Raw genomic sequence first — 24,880 nt, 5'->3', positions numbered from 1 at the left:
ACAGTATAAATTCTGCCGTTCTGTAACAGGAAATCTTTGTTCTTTCTAGTGTCTTCAGTGTCTTTCTTTAGTGTTTTAACATTTTTATCATAGAGGCCTTTTGTTGTTGTTAACTTACCAGTATGGCCTAATAATGTTTATTACCAGGCCTATAATTATTATTGCAGCAGTATAACCCACTAGCAATCAGTGAAGACACAGACACTTGTTATATTTTAAAATAGCCTTAGTTAACCTGGGCAGGGCAGATATTAATCTCCTAAACTACTTCCCATAGTGGGGCAAGTATGGGATCCCTGTCCCAATCCCATGCCATCTGCTTCTAATAATTTCTATCAAGCTACCTCCCATCCATAATCCCATATACTTGCTAATGTTCTTCATCTGGGCCAAATCTCCATCCATGCTGGCCATGTGCTTCTCCTGCAACTAGCCCATGATGGCAAGAGCCTTCTCCTCTCCTCTCCTTCAGTTTCCCTTCTTCCCAAGATTCATTCTGTTTCTCCAAGCCTGGGAACCTTAGCCACACCAGTCTCTTACCTTTTCCAGATGTGATGGAAAATTAGCATCAAAATACATCATACCAGCCCCAGCAACCTTTTATGGTTTTGGGAGGTTAGGGTTAGGACCTCCCCCTCCCGCCAGACTGTTGTGAGTGAGATTACTTTCCTGGTTGTTTTCTCAGTGTGTTGTTTTGTTTTGTTTTTCTGAGACAGGGTTTTTCTGTGTACTCTGGCTATCCTGGAACTCACTCTGTAGACTAACCTGGACCTGAACTCAGGGATCTGTATGCCTCTGCCTCCCAAGTAATGTGGTTAGAGACATACCCTCCCCTAACACCCTGTGAGGATTTTTTTAAAAATGATGTATAAAAAGCTACTGATTCTTGAATGATATTTATTTACTTACTGGTTTTTCAAGATGAGGTTTTCTCTGTTGTGTATCCCTGGCTGTTCTGGAACTCCTTGTATACCAGGCTGGCCTCTTACCTCACAGAGATCCACCTGCTGCTGCCTCCTGAGTGCTGGGGTTAAAGGCCTGCGATTTTTATTTTGCTATTTTGTTGAAAAGGTTTATCAGTCCTAGAGTTCTGTATGTTGTGAAGTCTTTAGAATCTCTCAACTATAAAATCCTACCTACAAGTAGGAATGGCTGAACGTCTTCTGTATTTGTGTCCCTTTTGTTTCTTTCTCTTGCCCTGTTTCTCTGGCTATAATCTCAAACACTATGTTGAATAAAAGTGGTGAGAATGGATGTCCTTATAGATGTGAATATACTTTAGAAGTCATTCAGCCTACCATAGTAATATTTCTTAATTTGCCTATAAGTGATGAAACAAGATTAATTGCCTAACTTTACAAAGTTTGAAAATGTCTATTACTTCACCCCTAACCTACTTCCTTTCAGAAACTGGTAATGTGCGGAGCCAGGTGCAGTGATAAGTGCCAGTAGTCCTAGCACTTGGGAGGCTGAGGCAGGAGGATTGGTTATTTGAAGCTAGTTTGGACCACATAGTGAATTCCCGCTCACTCTGGGCTACATGATGAGACTTGTCTCAAAAACCCAAAACACGTAGCCAACAGAGGAGTCCTGCCACATGGCTTTGTTCTGTTGCCCTTGATGGACGCACTCCTTCCCTTCCCTAACTTCTGACAAGTACCAGTCTGTTTTCTATTTGTACAGTTTTGTCACCAAGGGAATGCTAAAAACACTAGTGGATTTAAAGGACATTCGGTCTGTGAGATTTGGCTTTTTTCCATTACCCCCAACCCTCCGTTTGGCATAATTCTCTCTAGATTCATTGTAGTTATTGCATGAGTTTTTTTCTTTTCTCAATCTTGGCATTCCTTCATAAGGATGTGCACATTAAAGGCATCTGTGTTATTTCTAGTGTTTGCCTCTTAGAAACGCGCTGCTGTGAACATTTGTGTATATGTTTTTATGTGAATGTAAATTTTTCACTGGAGTAAATACCCAGCAAGGAACTACTGGGCCATATGGAGGTTGCAGAGATACATGGGCTTATTTCTGAACCCTTAGATTTTGTTCCCTGGGTCTGTTTGTTTTGTCATGTCAGCACCGTACTATCTTTATTGCTATTGCTTTGCATTAGGTTTTGAAAACAGAAACATGAAACCTATTTTATTCTTTTAAAAATATTTTTTAAATTATATTAGTGTTTGTGTGGGTGTGTATGTGTGTGTGTCATGCCACAATTATTATTGTTTTTGTTGTTACTAATTTATTTATTTTGTTTTTTGAGACAGTGTCTCTCTGTGTACTCTTGACTGGCCTGGAACTTACTATATAGGCTGATAGACAACTGCTTGTCTCTTGATGCTGAAGGTGTGTGTCGCCACCACCCAGCCTGCTACATCCTGTTTATCCATTCGTCAGCTGGTGGGCATTTGAGTTGTTTTGCTTAGAAGCTATTAGAAATAGTGCTTCTGTAAACATTCATGTACAAACTTTGTATAAGCTTTTGTTTTCATTTTTCTCTTGTGTATACTTAGGACTAGAATTGTTGGCCCACAGGTAATAGTGCTTAACTTTTTCTTTTCTTTTTCTTCTTTGTGGTTTTTGTTGTTGTTTGTTTGTTTGTTTGTTTTTTGAGACAATGTTTCTCTGGTTGTCCTGGAACTCACTCTGTAGACCAGGCTGGCCTTGAACTCACAGATCTGCCTGTCTCCTAAGTGTTGGGATTAAAGGCGTGCGCCACCACTGTCTAGCTGTGCTTAACCTTTTGAATGACTACTAGACTGTTTTCTAAACTGGTTGTATGAGTTTAATATTTCCCTAATAGTGTGGCCAGGTTTCTGCTTCTTAGCATCAGCACTTGTTACTATTTATTTATTTATTTGTGTGTGTGTGTGTGTGTGTGTGTGTGTGTGTGTGTGTGTGTGTGTGTGTTACAGCTGTCCTAGAGAAGTAATTCTAGTGGCTGAAGAGTGATGTTTCATTATGGTTTAATTTATATTTTCTTGGTGGCAAATTAATATCAGTCAAATTTTTCTGTGTGTATTTGCATATGTATGTTTTCCTTGGAGAAATGTTACTCAGATATTTTTATTAAAAAAGGATTTATTGTATTTTTAATTATGTGTATGTGCTGGTGTCCGCAGAGGCCAGAGGTGTTGGATTCCCTGGAACTGGCATCTCAGTTGCTTGTAAGGTACTTGGAGTGGGTGCTAAGAATTGACCTAGGGTTGGCTGCAAAAACAACCTCCTGTGCGGGGTGTGGTGGCGCATGCCTTTAATCCCAGCACTAAGGAGGCAGAAGCAGGCAGATCGCTGTGAGTTCAAGGCCAGCCTGGTCTACAAAGCAAGTCTAGAACAGCCAAGCTACACAGAGAAACCCCGTCTCGAAAAAAACAAAAACAAAAACAAAACCACCACCACCACCACCAACAAAACAAACCAAAACAAAAAACCAACCTCCTAACCTCCATGCCATCTCTCCAGCCTTGCCCTCCTCTTTTGTTAATTGGATTATTTACTTGGTATCAGCTGTAGGAGTTCTTTATATAAGGTTTGAGGACCTTATCAGAAACATGGTTTATAATACTTTCCTCCCATTTTGCAGATTGATTTTTTCATATGGAATATAGTTGATTTTAAAGTATTTATCTTGTATCTGTAACTCTCTCAGTTCTAGGGAGTTGTAAAGGTGATACAGGATTTCCTATGTAGCCAGTTATACCATGTGCAAACTGGAAATTCTGTTTTCTTCTCTGTATGCCAGTCTTTAATTGTCTTCTTATGTTGGCAAGAACTTTGAGTGTTATGTTCATGAGGGTGATAATTATTGTACTTGTCTTGGGTTTAGTAATGTGGGCAAAGGGGTGGGCATTAGGTGTTTGGTTTTTTTCATAGTAAATGCAATATTTACTGTAGGGTTGTTTCTAATTGCTTATTGTCTAATCATCCCCCCCCTGCCTTTTATGAGAGCTTAGTTTGTGAGTAGATAAGTTTTTCAGACAAAAATGCCTGACAAGAACTGCTTTAAAAATTTTATTTTATTTTATTTTTAACAAACTAGAGATATAAACGTTTATTTCACAACTTTGCCATAATTTGCTAAGGAGACATATACTGGGGGCATTTAGAACACTGGAGCAGCAGGTGCTGAGACTCTGCAGGTAGCAAGGACCAGAGACACCATTCTAGCCAGCTTTGCCTCACCTAGGGCCACCTCCTTTTTTGGGGCCATTAGTCCTTATTTCATGTCAGATTTTCAGTAGAGGCTCCCTGTTCTTCCAAATGAGTTAATGGCCTTAGTGATATACAATAGTCCCAAAAGAGCTCCACCACGATGTGCTGCATGATCAGAAAATGTCCATCCAGGACCATCCTAGCCGTATCCATGGTGATGATGGCTTTTAAGGCATTGCCCACTGTGAAGTCTCTTCTCCGGGATTTTGGTGCAGACTGCTGCAAGCACAGTCATGATTGTTGCTGATGCACCAAGTGAAGGTACATATCTTCCTGTGATAACTGACAAAACTGGAAACAACCCCTGCAGACAGGTGCACTGCTGCAAAATGCTCGTGGCCCAGAATGTGCACGATGCTGGAGGAGAGGCTCCACAAGCCATGCATAAGGAGAAGTGACTGAGCGTTGATGGCAACATTGGACAACAGGGAGCCTTGATGCTGATCACAGTTCAAAGCAGGGATGGCAGTCTCCATAAGCAGAATACAAGGGCATTTGCAGCTGCGCTACCTGTCACTGTCCGCTGGCATCACTGAGGCTCTTCCACTACTTGTTAATCTCCTTTCTGAAGTTTCCTCCAACAGTCAGCTTTTATACCATCAAAGTAACTCTGCACCCTGGATTTCAAATTCTGTTGCCAAATAGCAGCTGATCCAAATGCACAGCCTGTGAACCCAACAATGAAGAAAAAGGGCATCCCGAGAGTTCTTATAGGGTGGGGGAGGGATAAAAGACAGTTTCCTCCAGAGGCTGCATCAAGGGACTTCTCTTGTGTGCTTCCCCACTTGACCCTAGGTCTGATCTTTGAGGTTCAGTCTTCCTTGGTGCTTTTCTTTCTTTCTTTGAGACATTTTTTTTGTTGTTGTTGTTTGTTTGGTGTTACACAAGTTTCTCTGAGTAATTGCCCTGGCTATCCTGGACTTGCTTTGTAGACCAGGCTGTCCTTGAACTCACAGTGATCCGCCTGCCTCTGCCTCCCAAGTGCTGGGATTAAAGGCGTGCTCCACCACCGCCTGGCTCTTCAGTGCTTTTTTAAATCCACAGTTTTGATGAAGAAGTAAGTTGAACCTGCAATCAAGTAGCTGTGGGATCGGGGTCTCAGGGAGCTCCCAGCAGCCACTGCCCATGCCTGACTGCAGCCTCAGCCTTGCTGTGCCCAACGTCGCAATGCCATCTTCCCAACCTCTGCCCCACCTTAGCCCGACCTCTGACAAGAACTGTTTAAAGTAGGTAGATGTACTTATCTTGGCTCATAGCTCCAGAGATTTTAGTCCCCGGAGTCTAGCTCCATGGTTCTGGGTCTGTGGTGTGCATTGCATCATGGTAGAAGGGTGGATGAAGCAGAGCATCTCCGCTTGTAGGAAGTAGAGGGAGGCTGCCTCTGTGGGTTCTCTCCTTTCATTTCAAATAGGCACTCAGCCTGTGGGCTACCCCTGCCCGAATCCTGGGCCTGCAGTCAGGGTAAATCTCCCCCAGCAGTCAGCTCTTCTGAAACTGTCCTTGTGGATGTGACTAGGGGTATGTTTCGAGTCTCAAAGTTGCTTCTGTCAGGCTGACAGGCAAGACACATGGTCACAAGCAAGTAATGGATTGTTTTCAAAAGCCATTTTTGTGTGTCTCTTGGTATATATGATCATATTCTTATTTTTCTTGGGCCTATTAGTATTGTGTATTGTATTGATTGATTGTTGACTAGCTAGCTTTGTGTCCTGGATTAAAACAGTTTTTAATATCATTGAATTCCTGTCGTAATGCTTTCTGGAGGCGGGGGGGAGCGCGAGTGGGAGCGTGAGCGCGCGCATGTGTGTATGGTCCTTTATATTGTTTTTCAGGATTCTAGAAGCTGTTGTAATCTGAGTTGAGTTTTCATGATCATTATGGGGTTATTCAGAATTACTAATTTCATTTTGGATGATTCATATTTCTTAGTGCTTTTGAGAAACTGGCCCTTTAGCACATAGGCAGAATGTCTTATTCCCACTAAGCAGGCGTGGAAGTTTCAGTGTCAGGAGGCTGCTTCAATTCAATTGATGCGATCATGTCTCATTACTGCTCGCCAAGTGGTCTTAGCTGACACCTTGGGTTGGGCATGTGGGCTTCTTACTTACTCCTGACATCAGTCAAAGCCTTTAATCTCTGGAAACATCTTTAATGGAGAAGAATAGAGGTGAAAGGTCCTTTACAGGCTCATGTATTTAGACACTTGGTCTCCATTTAATCACATTGTTTGGAGATGTTATGGAACCTTTATGAAGCAGAGCTTTTTTGTAGGAAGTGTATCAGAGAGGACAGGTTTTGAGGACTTACAGCCTGGCTCTATGTCTCAGGGTTTCTGTTGCTGTGATAAAGCAACATGACCAAAAGTAACTTGGAAAGGAAAGTTTTATTTTTCCTACACTTCTATATCACAGGCTATCTTTGAAGGGAGTCAGGGTAGAAACTCAAGACAGGAACCTAGAGGTAGAAACCAAAGCAGAGGCCATGGTGGAATGCTACTTACTGGCTTGCTGAGCCTTTTTTCTTATATTATCTAGGGCCACCTGCTCAGGAGTGGCACCGCTCAATGGGCAGGACCGTGCCACATCACTCATTTCAAGAAAATGTCCTACAGACAAGCTAATGCAGGCTTTTTTATTTTTTCAGTTGTTTCTCTTCTTTGACAACACTAGCTTGTGTAAAGTTGACAAGAGCAACCAGGGAATTCTATGTCTTATTCTTTCTCTCTGTTTCTTCCTGTGTGAGGTTGAGATGTGTTCTTTCAGCTTCCTGCTCTTGCTGCCATGCCATTCTTCCTTGTCCTGACAGACCATCCATCTGGAACCATTAGCCAAACAAATGCTTTCTTCCTTAAGATGTTTTTGCATGGGGTTTTTTACCACAGCAACAGAAAGGTACTTAACACAGAAACTGGCATGATGGACCTGAGCATGTTGTTTTATAGAGAAGTGCAGCGACTGCATCCTCATGGAGTGCCTGGGGAGCTGCTGAACGCCTGCTAGACCTGGCTGTGCTCTTGAGGGAGTGGGAGCCGGGAAGAGCTGAGTCCCTTACTGCAGGGGTAACCACTGGAGCTTCCTGGACAGTGTGGTGGTTAGTGGGCAGGGGGAGTTGAAAGATAGTCCCAGGATGTCTTCTTGCATTGGCCTTTCCTTCTGACACTTAGTGCTTAAAAACATTTTCCTTAAGGACTGTGGGCTGGGAAGCTGGTGACTAGTGGAAGGATGAGACTGGTAAAGTCCAGGGTAGAGTGTTTGCCTAGCATATGCAAGGCTCTAGGTCTGATTTCTATCACCAGGGGAGGAGAAAAAAAGAGTTGAGTTAGAGGGAATTCTGAGAGGCTGAGGAATTAGCTTGGTTGTTGCGTAACATTTACACATTTGGAAAGTGAGTATATAAAGAGTAGACTAGGCTGGCCTTCAACTTGTCCTTCTGCTCAACCCCTTCCCAGCAGCTGGGGCTTACAGGCCTGCGCCACTTGCTGGGCCCAACTTATGTGACTCTTGCAGTGTACATACTGGCTAATAGAACATCACCGGCTGGTGCCATTAGCTCTTAAAGCAACAGGGACTTTCGGAGGGCCTTATCTGTGTGCATAGCTGACATCTGATTCTGGCCTTGTCCGTACAATCTTAGGTCCTGCTTATTTAGTGTCCTTCTGAAATCCCTAGTCACCACTTTCTGCCTCAGTTAGTTAGCTGAGCTGAGCTAACTTCATTCTCAATCTCATTTTCCATTTTCTGCCAGGGTTTGTCCGTTTTGTGCATTTACTTGTCCTGCCTTGAACTTCTGTTGGCAGTTTTGGCATGTCTCCTCATTTTTTCTGTTGATGCCTATACGAACAGTGATACACTTCTTCCAACAAGGCCATACCTAGTAGTGCCACTTCTTACGGGCCAAGCATTTAAACACAGGGGTCTATGAGGCCATTCCTGTTCAAGCCACCACAGTGGACATTAGTGTAGTGAGTTGTGATGCCTGTTCTTGGATGTCCACTTGACTCTGTGTGCAAAGAACTACAGTCCAGAAGTGGAGGGCACACGTGTGATGGGGATCTTGAGGCAGGAAGACAACATCTATGCTTTGGTCTGGAACTTGAGGGTGGATGACACATGCCTTTAATCCAGATTGTAAGGTGGGAAGGCACACTTTTTTGTTTGCTTGCTTTTTGTTGTTGTTTTTGTTTTTTGAGACAGGGTTTTTCTGTGTAGCCTTGGCCGTCCTAGACTCAACTTTGTAGACCAGGCTGGCCTCTAACAGTGTTCTGTCTGCCTCTGCCTCCCAAGTGCTGAGATCATAAGTGTATACCTGGCTTGGGAAGGCACACCTTTAATCTGGTCCACACCTGCTGGAATTTATTGGAATGACTTACAGGCTGCCAGCCAACTAATCCAACAATTGCTAGCTGTGAGTGGAAAGTCCAGGAGTCTTGTAGTTGCTCAGTCTCACGAAGCTGGATATCTCAGCTGGTCTTCGTATATACGCTGGAATCCTGAAGGAATAGGCACCAGTGCCAGTAAAGGAATGGGTGTGCTGGCAAGGTGAGGGCAGAACAAACAAACCCTCCTTCTTCCATTGTCCATTCATTCTGTGACTCCAGAGATACTTGTCTAATTCAGACTTGGGTACCCGAGTGGTCCTAGAGGAGCAGAGTGTAAGGATGAGTCTTGTAAGTACCTGGAACAGGCTTTATTATTCCCCATCACCTTCAGCTACTGAAACCTCTCCAGCCGCTCTCCTGCGAGCTCAGAGAGGATTGAAAGCCACTGGTCGAAACTGTGTTTCTAACTTAGAGATAAACACCTTTGATTGTCTTGATTCCTCAGTAGTGAGTGGCAGTGGATTTAGTCACCCTGTGTATGAAACTTTCTAGAGTTTGGGGGAAAATAAAGAAAATGATTGGTTGCTCTTAGCATCTCTTGATGAATTGATAAAGGATAAAAGTGAGCTACATGATAAAATTAACCAACTTTCGGTTACGTTGAAGGACTACAATGTACTTAATGCTAAAATTGACTGGCTCCATATGCAAATAAACAGTCCTGAAAGGCAATCTTCTCTCCAGCGGCCACAGAGCTTACGTTGCTGAAAATCAAACTGACGTCTTCATTATAAGGTTGGATCAATTACAGTGAAAATTCAAGGCCCAGTCTCAGGGTATCAGTGGTTAAAGTAAGGGTATTAATTAGTAAAGAATGGGATCTTGTAACTTGGGGATGTGTGGGAGAACCCTACTGAAGCTGAGAACTTTGAACCCTCCATAGATGCTCAGTGTTTTATCTCACCTGAGGAAGTAGTATCCTAAGCCCCACCCCTTGAAATATTGCCCTTTTCACTTGAGGAAATTAATCCTTCAATGTCTGCTAAACCAACAATGACTCTCTCAAGGAAATGCCAGGCAAGAGAAGACTGATGTCAAGGCCCAGTAATAGTTGCCTCTAGACCTATAACTCGACCCAGGAACCAGATCAATTATTTAGGAAATCGGTAGTCTTATTATATTGTGTAATTTTTAGTTATATAGTTACACAACTTTGTACCCACATTTTCATCAATATTACTATCGTCTTTGTTGTTGTTTTACATGACTTTTATTAATACATAAACTACATAAACATCATTTATAGGGTTTGGGAGGATTCTTTTCCCTTTGACTAATGATAGAATAATTTATTTACAGTTTTGTAAGTTGCTCCTTTCAGTTTATTGATTTTTTTTTTTTTTTTTTTTTTTTTTGGTTTCTCTTTGTAGCCTTGGCTGTCCTGGACTTGTTTTGTAGACTAGTCTGGCCCCGAACTCACAAAGATCTGCTTGCCTCTGCCTCTCTACCATGCCCAGCTTACTCTTTTGTGTGTGTGTGTGTGTGTGTGTGTGTGTGTGTTATTTTTTGAAGATAGAAAATTTGAATGATACTTTTTGGCATATATACATATGCACTTAAAAAGTACCAGCCTCACTGTTTTCTTTTTAAAGGAGCCCCATCTGTTAATGCCTTTAGTAATACTGTGCTTGCACTCTTTCCTCATGTGCTCACTTCTGCTAGATACTATCACTGACAAATGGGAAAGACTAGTAATTGAAAACATGCCTCATGCTGCCTTAATTTGATGCTTGTGTGTATTTTCTCTTATGAGACTATTTTGATTCTTTGCCAATTTTTCCTATTGTTATATTTTATTCTAATTCTTTAGTACTTTCATAGTTTACATGCAACCCTTTAATTCATCTGGAATTTATTTTGATTTCATGGAATGAAAACTTGATTCTGGAGGAGATTCAAGGGCTAGTGGGCCTTGAAATTGTCTGGAAAAATTTAGAGGGCAAAAATAAACTTGTTGCATTTGGAAAGTAGTTTGCTTCAGATTTATTTAAAACCTTATTATTACCCAACTCTGTAAATTCTGTTTGTAACAGGAAGACCCTTCTCTACTAAGGTAGCAGAGAGAAATTTGGGTTCTCAAGGGGCATGTCAGATGCGTGTTTTTACAGATAGTTCAGGACAGACTACATTCGAGCAGAATTGCATCCTCTTTATACAGGAGAGATTCTTGTATTTGAAGTACAACCATCTTGTGCCATGTGATAGCTTTTTATATGTCTGATGAGATCGATGAGTTTCAGTGGGATTTTAAAAAAAGTTTCTGGAGACGAGATCTTAGACCTTGTAATCTAAGATCTGTAGGCTCTGATGCATTATTTTCTGTAGCAGAGGGAGTTCTCAATTACTTGAGGCACTGGAGTAGGTAACAGTCTTGAGTTTTGTGGCTAGGTCCTATAAGAGGTCACATACAGCCTTACAAATGGGAAGTAGAGGGACATAATACACAGATGAGCAGGGACAGTGACCACAGAGGCAGAGTTAGAAGGAGATGGTCACAAGTGAAGGAATTTTGGCAGCTGTATGAGGCAGAGAGCTATTCCTTCCCCAACACTGGGGAAGTATGGCATATACCTGAATTTTGGTCCGGTGATACTGTTTCAGACACTTGAGTTTCAAGCTTAAAAAGTAAACTTGCTTTAAGCCACTGAGAATGTATTGCTGCATTTTTGCTGCTGATCACCGTGGTACTCTATGTCAGTGGCATCCTGCTTTGATTCTTGTGTCTTTGTTTCCGTGGGAAGCTCTGGACTTTCAGGGTGTTCTTCCACACTGCTCTGGGTCCTAGGAGCTCTTACGTTTCATATGATTTAGAGAGTTATATTTTTAATGTGTTTGGAGAAAAGGATTGGAGAAAAGAATTGATAGAGATTGTATTACCCATATACATTGCTTTGTGTTTTGGTGCCAGATTTATAAATGTGGGATTCTTTATAAATATTTAACTTGTCTTTAATTGCTTTTGGCTGTGGTCTGTAATTTTTAGCTTATAGCAATTTTTAAGTCTTTTACCTCTTTGGTTGAACTTATTCGTAGGCTTTGAGTGTACTTATAAAAGTGACTTGTTTTGCTAAAGTTTTTTTTGGGGGAGGTTTACTTTTATGTCCCTCCTTTCATCCCTCCATCCCTGTCATTATTTTCCCTGTCTTTTTCCTTTTTATCCCCTCTTATTTCCGGGTAGGATTTTACTGTAAACCCCACACTGGCCTGGAATTCTCTAGGTTGACAAGTCTGGCCTTGAACTGAAGGCCATCTGTGTGTCTCAGCCTCTCAAGTGCTGAGATTACAGGTATGAACCTTCATGCCTGACTCACCCTTGACTTTTGTGTGTTGGTTTTTGTTCCCTGCAACTCTGCCGAATTTATTAGCTTCTCCTGTAATTTTGTAATTTCCTTCTGAGATGTCTAGACTGAAGATCATGTTTTGTAGATATTACACTTTGGATTTGGATGAGTTTATTTACTTACTTGACTGGTCCTGGCTAGAACTCCCCACAGTGCTGAGCAGCAGTGGTAGTGAGAGTGCTTGTCTTGTATTCGTGATTTTACTTAGCCAGTCTTTCATCTTGGAATATGACATCAATTTTTTTGACATCAGTTTTTAAATTTGTAAAATTGCTATAAATTGAGTTAATTGCTAACCTGTAAGATGGCAACTTATTATTTTTGCTAGCCCCAAATTTAGAGTAAAAGAGATTTCACATGGCTATAATTTTTGTAGTTGGCAGTTTCACAGTCTGGAGTACACAAAAGCATCAGTGAAAAAGAAGTCCGAGGAGATGGGAGCTTGCGGCTCCGTGGACTGGAGGGCTCCATCTGCCTTCCTCTGCATTCCGGCACTGGACGCTTAGAGCTGCTTCTAGTGCTTCTCCTTTCATCACTGCTTACAGCAATGGAAAGCTTGCCAGGTTAGCCCCGAAAGCTTTAAACATTTTTTGCACGTGCATATCTAGCTTGACTTGAAGTAGCTCTCTCAAGCCTTAGCCAGTTTCTTTTTCTGATGCTTTTGCTTACACTGGAAAGAAGGACCATGGCTACCAGTGCTGCTGAATCAGAAGAACGGAGATAGATGTCTTATTTCCTAGGGAAACCAGTGCCCTAGAGTCGGCCCGCATAGTCCTTGCATTTGTTAAGATGTCTTATTATTTGTCTTTGTGGGTTATTTTGATAACATTTAGATAGGTTCTACGCAAATATTTCTGATGAATGTGTGAGAATTATATGTTTATATATTTAAATATGTATGCAAGACATTTCTGTATTTGGAATGTGTAATACATGTATTATATATAATACACACACACACACACACACACACACACAACAGTTCTGAAAAATAGGCCAAGTACTTCTTATAAAAAAATTAGTGTAAATTTATTACAAGGGGTAGCAAGAGGGCTCAGCAGGTAGAGTCACTTGCTGCCATGTCTGATGACCCGAGCCTGGTCCCTGGAATGCACATAGTGGAAGGAGAAAATCAACTTCCATCACTTGTATTCTGACTTTCACATGTGCAGACAATAAATAAAAGAATTTAAGTAAGAAACCTGTTGTTGTTGTTGTTGTTAGTGTGTGTGTAGAGTGCAGGCCCATGCATGCCATGGTACATGTATGGACATCAGAGGACAACTTTTGGGGTTGCTTCCTCTTCTCATTACTGGCTTTGGGGATCAGACTCAGGGAATGAGGCTTGTGCATCAAACACTTATCAGCTAAGCCATCTTGCAAACTCAGTTGTTTTTTAAAATATTTATTATTATGTATACAGTGCTCTGCCTGCATATACACCTGCAGGCCAGAAGAAGGCATTAGATCACATTGTAGATGGTCATGAGCCACCATGTGGTTGCTGAGAATTGAACTCAGGATCTCTAGAAGAGCAGTCAGTGCTCTTAACCACTGAGCCATCTTTCCAGCCCAGTTTTTTTTTTTTTTTTTTTTTTTTAAGTTAGTCTTGGGGATCTAGAAAAGAGGTAGAGGACTTGATGATTTCTATACCACCTGATTGTTCTGGCTTGGGTCATCTGTATCCATTCTTATCTATACCTTTCTCATGCCTTCACTTACCTTATAATTCTCCGTAATTATAGACTTAGAACTTTATGGAATTGAACAGACTTTTATGTTAATTTCTTTCTTCGTGGAGTAAAATATCTACTGTTACAGATGGCTTAAAGATCATGGATTTATTTAAAGGACTGAGGCAGTTTGAGAACCTTTTACAGGTCAAGTCTACCATACTTCTTTGTAAAGGGAATTAATTGTGCTATTGGACTGAGCATTTATTTTCCTCAGTTGGCGTAATAGTTTCAGAGGCCGCCTAAGTACATAGTAGAGATGAGTGGGCACCAGGATGCGGGGGATGCTGGAGCTCCTCATGTTGTATACACGCTGATGATGGGCTTTTCAGATGGTGAACACCACATTTCCTGTCTTCATCCAGTACTCAGGACTTAATTCACCCAACCAAATTCATAAAGGGCTGGTGCTTTTCAAAAGCCATTAATGTGTTAATGTGCCTTGGGAGATGGACCTTTCCTTTAGTTTCTAATTGTTTTGATATTGCAGTACCAAGGTGTGTCTTCCTAATAATGTTGTCTAGAGTGAGGGACTCAGGCAGATCTGAAAATAAGCATGTGTTAAGAATTTCATGTAAGTCCTAGTCAGTGTGGGTTCAGCCACATGGGTTAACTGGTTCAAAGGAAAAGTAAAATAACCCACAGATTTATGTGGGGTGAAGGAATGTTGAAATGGATTGCACATGGAACAGCTGTTTGGGGAAGGAGGGGCTCGGGAGAGGTTGGAAGTCCCTTGAATCTTGTTCCTCAGAGAGTGGCACTGCTCTTAGGTATGCCTGCTGTGCAGAGCTGTGGAATGGAATCTGCTGAGATGGAGGGAGTGCTAGGCATGGCAAGGTGTCCTGTCTGGTCGGGGGAGGGGGGCCGGGGGGGGGGGGCTGTGAGCTCTAGGGGGCGGAGCTTTGGGGTATTTGCTTGTTACTGTATGAGCTGTGGAGAGTGGAACTTTGGGGTATTTGCTTGTTACTGTGTGAGCTGTAGAGGGCAGAGCTTTGGGGTATTTGATATTGTGTGAGCTGTAGAGGGCGGAGCTTTGGTATTTGCTTGTTACTGTGTGAGCTGTAGGGGGCAGAGCTTTGGGGTATTTGCTTGTTACTGTATGAGCTGTGATGGGCGAAGCTGTGGGTTGAGTTCATTTCTCTGGATATTCTTGGAACTCCATGACTTTTTATAGCTGTATCATTATGTTAATGAAAAATAATTTGGCTTTAAATATTTGATTATATACAGACCTAGGTTTGAATTTTCTTTGCTGGTCTTAGAGGAACTTGGTAATTTTCTTTTAAATTTGTGGCTTTATTTATTTATTTATTTATTTATTTATTATTTGAAGGAGAGAGGGAACATCTGGTGGTTACAGGAAGGAAAAGAGTAAGTGTAGAGTAATTTGTACGGTTTTTACAGCAAGTATGAAGTGTGCATGAAGTTATAGAGGCTGTGCAGGGGGATTGGAAAGAACCCAGGCTTTTCAATAATACCACTTGCCTGTCACAACATAGGAATGCCACCCTAGGATACACCACTTAACCTGTCACCGTTTTGTTTAGTTCCTGAACATTTTTAATGTATGCTAAAGTGAACAATTTTACATTAACATGCATGTTTTGTACAGTCAGGTACAATAGTTCTGAGTAAACAATTCTTTCCTTTTAATGTTTTCTCTGATGTGACTTCTTCTGACACATGATGCCCTCTAGTGAATTTAGCCTTTCAGAAACATGATTGAGAGGCAACCACAAGTTCAATGAAATCTTCAAAAGGAGCATTCCAGTAATCCCTGTATGCTGTGCTAACATGGTAAGTTTCTGACCCTAGCATGTTCAAGGGCACATTTGACTGTCTCTGATTCATCTGGCTGAGCCCAGTGACTCTTGCAGATAGCATTTAAAATCTCAGCTGAAGGCTCCCATTACACCGACTTTTGCATACTGAGTATCTCTGGTGTGCAGCACTTCCCCGGGGCTTTGAACTTGAAAACTCCTGTATACGAGCTGGTGGGCTTCACTGACGTCAAGTAGCCACTTGTGTATGTATGGGAGATGGTTCCCACAGCTGCTTATGTCTACTTGCCTTGTGATTTAACATGCACTGGTTGGTTTTAGTCCTGTACTCCTAGTGTAGAAACTGCGAACCAGGCATCATGGCTCATATTTGTGGTCTCAGTATGTGAGAGGTAGGGACAGGAGCATCAGAAGGTCAAGGCCAGCCTAGGCCACTTGACATCCTGGTTAAAAATAACAATCTCAATCAATCTCTCCCCCTCCCTCTCCTCCCCCCCTTTCTCCCTCTCCCCCTTTCCCTTCCTCTCCCCCTCCCTCCCTCTCTCTGTCTCTCCCTCCCTCTCTTCCCCCTCTCTTTCCTCTCTCCTTCACCCCCCCCCCCGTCTCCTTTCTCTCTCTCCACTCGCACACACCCCACATAAGAAAGTTGGGATTCATAAAGGTTAAATAATTTGCCCAAGGTTGTATGGAAAGAACTGCAGCTCTAACAGCTCATGTAAGCTAACAGCAGGCTGGGAAGCAGTCAGTGACTCCAGCTGCTTTATAGGAAAGTCGATAGCTCTGGCACAGTAGTTGTCTGTATCAGGTGAGCGCAAGTCTCTCTTATTTATTTATTTATTTATTTCTTATTTTTATTTCATGTGCAGTGGTGTTTTACCTGTACATATGTCTGTGTGAGGGTATTGGAGCCTCTGGAATTGGGGTTACAAACAGTTGTGAGCTGCTCTGTGGGTGCTGGGAATTGAACCGGGTCCTTAGGAAGATCAGCCAGGTTTTTTTTTGTTGTTGTTGTTGTTGTTTTTTTTAGGCAGAAATGCAGTAGCTTTATTATAGTCAGTATATTCTCAACATCAAAGATTAAGAAATTCATTTGGGAAAACATGTTGCATTCAATGACCTGAAGTCCACAGACACACAGCAGATCTAGCTCAGAGTATGCGGAACAGAGGGCGGCCCCTTAAGTTGCTGAAGTAAAAGGGATTGTGGATGCTTCAGGATGTTTGAGAAAGTCTACAAGAGGGACCAGGTGTGTCTGGCTCTAATTTGGTTCAATATGAGAGAGCAAGGCTGTGGGTTCTGTGGTGGTGCTTCAGCCAAGCCTGGGTCTCCAAAGCGACCCTTGGTTCACATCATGTCAGTAATTATGAAGGAAGAGGCTGACAACACAGGGTCTCAAGGTTTATGTACTGCTCCCTGTTAAGTCCACTGCTGGAGCACCAAACTGCTCATGAAACTTGAGAAGCTCATCCTCCTTCAGTGACACAGCACAGGCCTCCTGAGTAGTCCCAGAAATGCTGGCGATATGCATGTAGCTCACAGAGCCACTGTGGCCTGAAGCTGGCGACACTGCAGGTCATCTGGACAGCCAGGAGCACTGCCCATGAGCAGCACTCTGGAAGGTTCTACATCTGCATAAAGGAGCCCTTTGCCTTTTCAGAGAAGCAGGAATTCACAGCCGTGAACTGGGGCAGTCCAGGCATCCTAGGGCAGGAGTGACATAACTGTTAAGAAGCACACCATAGTGTTCTGATGTGTTTCTTCATCTCCTAACCTTATCATAGCTCCCCAAAGTAGCCTCTGCTTTTAGGACCACGAGTAAGGAGTTTAGGTGATTGCTATAGTGTGAAGGACTACCTTTTACCCAGGACTTGCCAAGTTCTGCTAATAGCACTTCTGGGGCGGGGGTACAGTGACACACAGCGAGGACTCTTACAAACAAAGTTTGGGGTTTGAGCTTCTAGTTTTAAATATGGGGGGGGGTCTGAATCAATGAAAGGCCACTTTGCTTTGTATTAAGTTTCTGGATTTAGTAAGCCACGTGGAAAGCATGAGGTCTTTTGGTCAGGGAAGCATCCTGGGAGGTAGTCCTGTGCCAGTCACTTGCGAGGCTGTTGGATACGCTGCGTTCTTGGAGAAACGTGTTTGTCTCTGGAGGCATGTGGCTGCTGGTGGGCCACCTGTGCAGCTGCTGGCGGGAAGTCTTTGTCACCCCGGGCAGTGACACCAGAGATAAACACCGTTAGTTTGGGTGGCCTGGTGCTTTCCCATTCTTGCTCATTTTTGTCTTTCTCTTCCTCTCCTTCTCCAGTATGTAGGTGCTTTTGTACAATCTGCATTCCACCAGCTTTCACGGTGGGCGTGTGTCCAGCTTTGGTCTCCAGCCTTCCTTCTGGAGGCGAAGACACTGCGCCGCTGGCTTTCTGAGGGGTGATGGCAGTGGCCGGGTGGGCAGCTGTGTGAGTGTGAGGCCTCGCGAGGGAAGGCGTGAGCCAACCAGTGCTCTTAACCGCGGAACCATCTAGCCATCTATCCACTGAGCCTCAAGTCTCCTTTTTATGTTTGCTGAGTCAGGCATTCAAGTTACCCTGGCTGGTTTGGAACTTTCTGTGTAGTCAAGGCCTGTCCTTAAATTGAACTTCTTGTCACCATTTCCCAGGTGCAAGGACAGGCTTCTCTCACACCAAGCTTCCTGCTACTTGTTGATGCATTATCTTTACATTGTTCTGCTTAATTGTGTGGTTTCTTATGAGTTTTAGTTGGAAAAATGTTGGGGCTTAATAGGTATGGCCCCAGATTTGTGTATTTGAATGTTTGTCCATAGGGAGTGGCACTATTAGGGTGTGTGGCCTTATTGGAGGAGGTGTGGCTTTGTTAGAGGAAGTGTATGGCTGTGAAGGTGGAGCTTTGAGGTCTTAAATGCGCATGCTGCATCCAGATTCCTCCTGCCTTCCGATCAAGATGTAGAACTCTTGGCTCCTCCTGCACTGTGTCTGCCTGGATGCTGCCATGCTTCCCACCATGATGGTAATGGACTAAACCTCTGAAACTGTAAGCCCGTCTGGAATTAAATGTTTTCCTTTGTAAGAGTTGCCATAGTCATGGTATCTCTTCACAGCAATAAAACTCTAACTAAGACTGCTAAAATTGGACACAATTGTAACACTTGGGAGCTTGAGATAGGTGGACTACCAGCCAGTTCAAAGCCAGCCTGAGCTATACTGTGAAACCCTGTCACAGATAAATAGAAGTGGCAGAGTCATAAGCCTGTCTGAATATTAAAATTGATTTTTAATTTTCATTCTGTAAGGTTCTTCATAAAGACTTCTCTGCACTGTTACTGCTTTAAAAGCTCTGAAATCTGGAGAAGTGACTGCTCGTTCAGGTGTCAATTCTTTTAAAATGTTCATAACTTTAAGGACTCTTTTGGCTTCCAGAGCCACTTAACACCCACTGCATTAGGTTGTGTCTTTCCACTTTTTATCATTAACTAAAAAGAAATTGATTTCTCCATCTGTAGATAAATTAATCTCAGATTAGAACAAGCTGTTTAATATTCTAGGCTGTAGCTAGTTGTGGTGTACTCAGGCCAGGCTTTACTATGTGGACACAATAAGGGAGCTGTTTCTCATTTCTGTTTTGTTGTTGTTGCTGTTTGTTTTTAATGAAACTGTTATTTGCTTCAGTGGATTCATGTGGTCCCTAATGGGCATCTAATTAGATTATAGATTGATGATGGCTGTAATGACTTGACTGGCCCTTAGCCTCCTCACATTCTTCCTTTCTCTGTGTACCTGCAGATTAGTTATCAGCATGTCTCCCCACTTTCTAGTTAAAAGTCAAAGTGAGAAATGAGAGACATTATGATAAGAAATGAAATTGGAAGCTTTCCTAGTAGGACAGCAGCTCAGAAGTGCCCAGCTATAGGATTTAAAGTCTGGAAGGACTGAGGATGGTAACAGGGACTATTCCAATGGAAGGAGAAGCTGAGAAAAACCCCCTCTGAGTCCATTTGCCCTTTGGCAAAAAGAACAATTTCTTTTAAAGATTTCTTGTTTTTATAGTTCAGTTCTTCAACTCCAAAGGTTTTTCTAGCTGTGAAAAATGTCAAAAGGAACCTAAGGAACAAAAGAAATAAATTGTTGTCTGAATTCTGGCACCTATGATCTGTGAATAAAGTGAACAGTATTGGTTGTAGAGGAATTTTAATCCAGCAACATGACTGCTTTGGCAAGGGATCACATCCAAAGACTGAAGTCTGTGTGGTCCAACTGGAATACACACCCTTAATCCCTCTGGTTAGAATATAGACACAACATACCTTTAATCTCTCTGGCAGACAAAGTGATGAATCAGAAAAAGATTTGACAGAATGAGTCAGGAAAGAGCAGCTACTTAAGAGCTTGAGAGAGAGAGAGAGAGAGAGAGAGAGAGAGAGAGAGAGAGAGAGAGAGAGAGAGAGAGAAGGAGAAGGAGGAGGAGGAGGAGGAGGGAGGGCGAGCAGGTGAGTTCATGGAGACAGTGTACAGTAGAGTTCCGGAGTAAGGTACAGTTTGTGCAGTTCAGTTGAGTGTAGTTGAATTCATTAAACTGAGTTTATGGAGTTCAGGGGCAGTTTTTTCAAGCAGAGCAATTTGGTGAGAAGCGGAGGGAAGCCAGTTTGAATCAGTCAGCATGGAAAGTAGTTTTGAGCCAGAACAGCTGAGTTGAACCAGTTAGCCAGAGTTCAGAAAGAACAGAAAGAGTGAGCTATTTAGCACTAAGTCTTGCAGGCTGAAAACATTTAGCAGACAGAGGCTGGAAGTTAAAGCCTTTAAGGTCCAGGCTTAAAGAAGATTAGATTGTATGTAGGTTAGAAGCTTCCAGGCCTAGGCCTAGGGATAGTTAGATAGAAACGCTCTGGGCTCAGTCCAAGCCATGTATTCATAAAGCTTGGGTGCAGCTCTCATCTCATTCCCTCATCTGATTTTTACAGTTGGTGACAAAAAAGTAGGCATAAGCCAGTCACAGAAGTGTTTGACAGAAAAGACAGGGTGATAGGAGGGGTCTCCCACAGTCTGAAAAAGTTACCACACAGGATGGGGTGATAGGAGACAGGTTATAGACTACAGTTCCAAGCTAGGCTTTGTCCATGGTAGTTGAAGATTATGTTGCTAGTACTATTTTCAGGTATGTTTGAGTTGATTGACTTACAGGTTGATGTAAAAGCCCCATCCCTGCATGTCTTACAGTTCTAGTGGGAAAATGCTGACTCAGAAATGTGATGCTTTGGAATGTCCATCCTCATGAACCAAGACTTGTCTTTCCACATTTACATTTTCATTCGGGAGTCAAATTTTTATTTGACAGTAAAGTAGGCAAATATCTGTAAAGCAGACCTATCATGAAAATATCCCCACCATAAGTATCATTAATCTCATTGGCTTCTACAAGTTAGGTAAGATTGGATTTTATTTTAAAAGCTTTCATTAAGTAACTGTAGTAGGCACAAACTATAATCATATTTTGCATAGTATTTATATCAAGGCTTGGTTTTGTATCACATAAGAATTAAAACTTTTATGTTAGGATTCAGATAGATTTTCTGACTTGAGTACATAGAAGGGAAATACTTTGTGGGATCTAGTTGGGCTGCCTCGTTGTTTTGCTTCTTTGAAGTCCTTCTTCCATTTCTGGCTCTGAGTTTCTTCCTACAAAAAAGGGAGGGGAGGGGTTAATAATGGCACAATTCATCTAGTTAAATCCAGAAAGATACAGGGACTAGAAATACATTTTGCTGTGTTTCTCCTGTGGAATACTTAAACCAGTGCAGAAGATGAGATTTTTCCCATTGTTTTCTTTTGTGGATGAGTCAGTCACATAGGTGTGAGGAGTGAAAGAAGTCAACTACAGAAGAATATGCACTTTCTAGTATCATCTAAATTAAGCTAAAATGGTTAAGACTAATTATGGTCATAGATGTTAGAATCATGGCTGCCATTTAGGATGGATAATCACTGGGAGGGGCGTACTGGGAGGAGGCCCTGGGGTTGCAGGCAGTGCTCTGTCTACTCTGCTGTATTCACCTCGTAAAAACTCAACAGATGATATATGTAGGGCTTGTATAGTTTTAGCAGATAGTTGAGTTTGTAGTATTTTATTAGGATATATGAATTATGTATAACGGTTCCATTATAGCATTTCATGTCTCTCTATATTTTGATCATATTCATCCCCATTACTCCCTCTTGTCCCCTCCCCATTCCTGCTGATTCCCCTTCTCTTCCTATCTAGTCTCCTTTTCTTCCCAGTGACGTTCATTAGGGTATTCACAGGCTCATGTGTGAGAGGGTATTTATAGGAGAGCGTAAGCAGCATTGAAGAAAGTTTTCTCCTTCTCCCAGCAGTCCTTAGCTACCTAGAAATCCCCAGAGAGGTGTGGGCCCTTGTGAGCCATCCCTCCGTGACAGGACGTTGAGAGGCCTAATCTTGTACACATGTTGTGCAGGTCATCATGGCCGCTATGAGTTCAGGAGTGCCATGTGTGATAGACAGCACGGCACGGCCCTCTACCCCATCCTCCAGTCCTTAGATTCTTCCCATCCCCTTCCCCACGACCTGCTCTAAGCCCTGGAGGGCGCTGATGTCTGTCTGTGGCTGAGCGTCCAACAGCCACTTATTCGCAGTGCTTTGATCATTTATGCATCTCTGCAGTCACTGCTGCCAATCACAGAAAGAGACTTCTCTGAACAAAGCTGACAGCCAGCACTAAGCTGACTGCAAATCATGACTGGGGTCTCTTGGCCCCAGCTCTTTTCCAGCCCTTACACATCTGTCTCACAGCTGGGAGTGCCTCTGTCTTCAATTTTAAAAGGTTGAAAATGTGTACCCAAACAACACACAGAGACACACATACACACAGAGGTGGGAGGACTGACTGGAAATCACGAGAACTAGGTTCAAATCTCTACTACCCCACTAAAAATTGGTGGTTTACCAGAAAATGCTCCACCATACAACAGGGACATATGCTCAACCATGTTCATAGTGGCCTTGTTCATAATAGCCAGAACATGGAAACAGCCTAAGTGCCCCTCAGTAGAAGAATGGATAAAGAAACTGTGGTACATTTACACTATGGAATACTACTCAGCTCTTAAAAACAAGGAATTCCTGAAATTTGTGGGCAAATGGATTGAACTAGAAATGATCATAATGAGTGAGTTCACCCAGAAGCAGAAAGACTCAAATGGTGTATACTCACTTATATCTGGACACTAGCCCAAGGGGCATGTCCCATGAAAGTCTTCACTTACCAGGAAAGTGGGTCAGAGGGGAGGACAGCCTATTAGGACTTTAGGTGAGAGAAGCATGGGAGAATGGGGAAATAGAAGGATCGAGAGGGTCCTAGAAACCTACAAGAAGAACATTATTACGGGCAGATCTGGGCTCAGGAGCCCTGCTCAAACTATGGCACCAGCCAAGGACAATAAGTGTAGTAAACTTCGAACCCCTACCCAGATCTAGCCAATGGACAGGACATTCTCCACCGTTGAGTGGAGAGTGGGGAGTGGGGACCGACTTTCACACGAACTCTGGTGCCCCATATTTGACCATGTCCCCTTGATGGGGAGGCCTGGTGGCACCGAGAGGAAGGATAGCAGGCTACCAAGAAGAGACTTGATACCCTATGAGCATATACAGGGAAGGAGGTCCCCTTCAGTCACAGTCATAGGGGAGGGGAGTAGGGGGAAAGCGGGAGGGAGGGAGGAATGGGAAGATACAAGAGATGGGATAACAATTGAGATGTAATATGAATAAATTAATAAAATATTTTTAAAAATCTGTGGTTTAACCTTTCATCATCCTCTCCGAACCTTAGTCGCCAAATCTGTAAAGTAGAAACAACACTTGCTCTGTTATCAGAATCAATTGAGGCAAAACATGAAGGCACATTGGCCCCTAGATAAAGTACTCTGGCTATAATGAGATTGCTTTTCTTTTGTACTTCTGTATTTGTTGTAATGGTACTTTTACCTAAAAAGGATATAAATTCAGAAGAATTAAAGGAACCACTAATTGAATGACATTTTGATCAGCTGAACTACATTTGTTTGAATCTTTCCCCCAAATGACTAGCAACTTATCTGACTGCCTCCCTGTATGCTCCTTTTCAAATTAAGTCTTTCAGCAAGTAGAAACTAAGGTTTCCATGTGTGCTGAATATGGTGCTATGGACTAAAAGTGAACAATGGTGACAGCCCTTATTAAAAAAAAAAAAAAAAGAAAATACTGTGAAGGCAATATTGAACAAGCTTCTCAGGGGCATTCAGAGGCCACTGGGAAGCATCACTAATACAGGTCTGCAGCTGGTGCCTGAACTGGGGACTCTGGTCATTTTGATTCTTTGACAAGTATCTGGACATGGGGAATAACCAGAGTTGCTTGTATGCGGATAACAAAGTTACGTTTTGTGGACATTTCCATGTCTTTATCCTCTGCTGGCCATGAAGCCCTCTGCCTTTTCAACTTTTTTTTTTTTTTTTTTTTTTTTTTCCTTTTCAACTCTTTACTTTGCTTCCCTCCCTTCTTTAGCATAACTGTTTGGAGCTTTCTGGGTCTTGTTTCCTGGATTGTAATTCCTAAGAGTGTAGATAAAGTCCTATTGAATTTGTATATTCTGCATTTACCTTGGTTGACACCCCAGTAACATAAAAACTAAGGGAAAAGCCAAGGAAACCCTTTTAACTGGGAAATAGTATAATCAGATTCACATTTGTCTACAGTATGAAGAAAGGACTGGACATGTTGGCCATTTGACCAAGAGTGAAAGAAAGGATGTCTGCAGCGGTGTGAGCAAAAGATGAATGTTTTGACAAAGGTGATTTGTCAAAGACAATTTAGGATTGGAGATAAACTTACCAGGCCCCTTGCTAACTTGTGTGAGTTAGAGAATAAGGGAAGGGGAAGAATAAACTTGACTTGTAAGTGTCTTGGTCCAGCGTCTGTGTAGACGCTATTCTGTTTATTGATGTAGAAAGCTTGTGAGCAGTGGGACATGTAAGAAAGGGATGTTAGGGCGTTTACTCACTGCTTACTGTCCAAGTGTCCATTAAGCATGAGTGTGGCCCTCAGAGGAGAGGATCGCGTTGGCTATACATAGCAGAAGTTCACCATAAAGTCCCCATGGAGAAAAGAGCAGAATGAGCTAGAGAGTAAACAGCCCTCGTCCCTGCAGGAGAACGCCTCAGAATAGGGAGGCCCTCTGCTAGAGGAAGAGCCACCCCAGCTGGCACAACTCTTGAGGGAGTGGTGTCACCAAAGCTGAGCAAGGCCAGCATTTCAAAGAGGGAGTAGATACGTGCAGAAGGCCACTAAGAGACAGATGCGCATGAGGCAGGAGTGGCCATCGGTGCAGCATCGTGGAGGTACTGCCAAGGTAGTTCTGACGTGATAGCA

General features: G+C 42.6%; 2 protein-coding genes and 1 pseudogene across 4 annotated transcripts in view; 1 reads left to right on the top strand and 2 right to left on the bottom strand.

Moving 5' to 3' along the window:
- Lclat1 (lysocardiolipin acyltransferase 1) overlaps window positions 1–24,880 on the top strand; it is a 138,645-nt gene that overhangs the window by 6,601 nt on the left and 107,164 nt on the right. The window lies entirely within an intron of this gene.
- Window positions 4,179–11,254, bottom strand: LOC127196680 (presenilins-associated rhomboid-like protein, mitochondrial; annotated as a pseudogene).
- Window positions 17,542–23,847, bottom strand: LOC127196670 (death-associated protein 1-like). The gene is made up of 2 exons (XM_051154523.1): window positions 23,715–23,847; window positions 17,542–17,978 (listed from the first exon to the last, which is right to left on the bottom strand). Exons 1-2 carry the CDS (start codon window positions 23,845–23,847, stop codon window positions 17,542–17,544), a joined length of 570 nt encoding a protein of 189 aa, XP_051010480.1.

Source organism: Acomys russatus, chromosome 1 (assembly GCF_903995435.1).
Source record: "Acomys russatus chromosome 1, mAcoRus1.1, whole genome shotgun sequence".
In the NCBI taxonomy this organism is placed as follows: Eukaryota; Metazoa; Chordata; class Mammalia; order Rodentia; family Muridae; genus Acomys; species Acomys russatus.
This window is presented reverse-complemented; position numbering and strand designations above follow the sequence as displayed.

What these genes read in the sequence shown, in the direction of transcription:
- LOC127196670 (XM_051154523.1), bottom strand. Translation starts at nt 23,847, where the DNA reads ATGTCCAGATACTTGTCAAAGAATCAAAATGACCAGAGTCCCCAGTTC. An exon ending in TGTTCAATATTGCCTTCACA is followed by an intron (nt 17,979 to 23,714) that starts GTATTTTCTTTT and finishes CTTGAGGCTCAG; the next exon opens with TGGATAGATGGCTAGATGGT.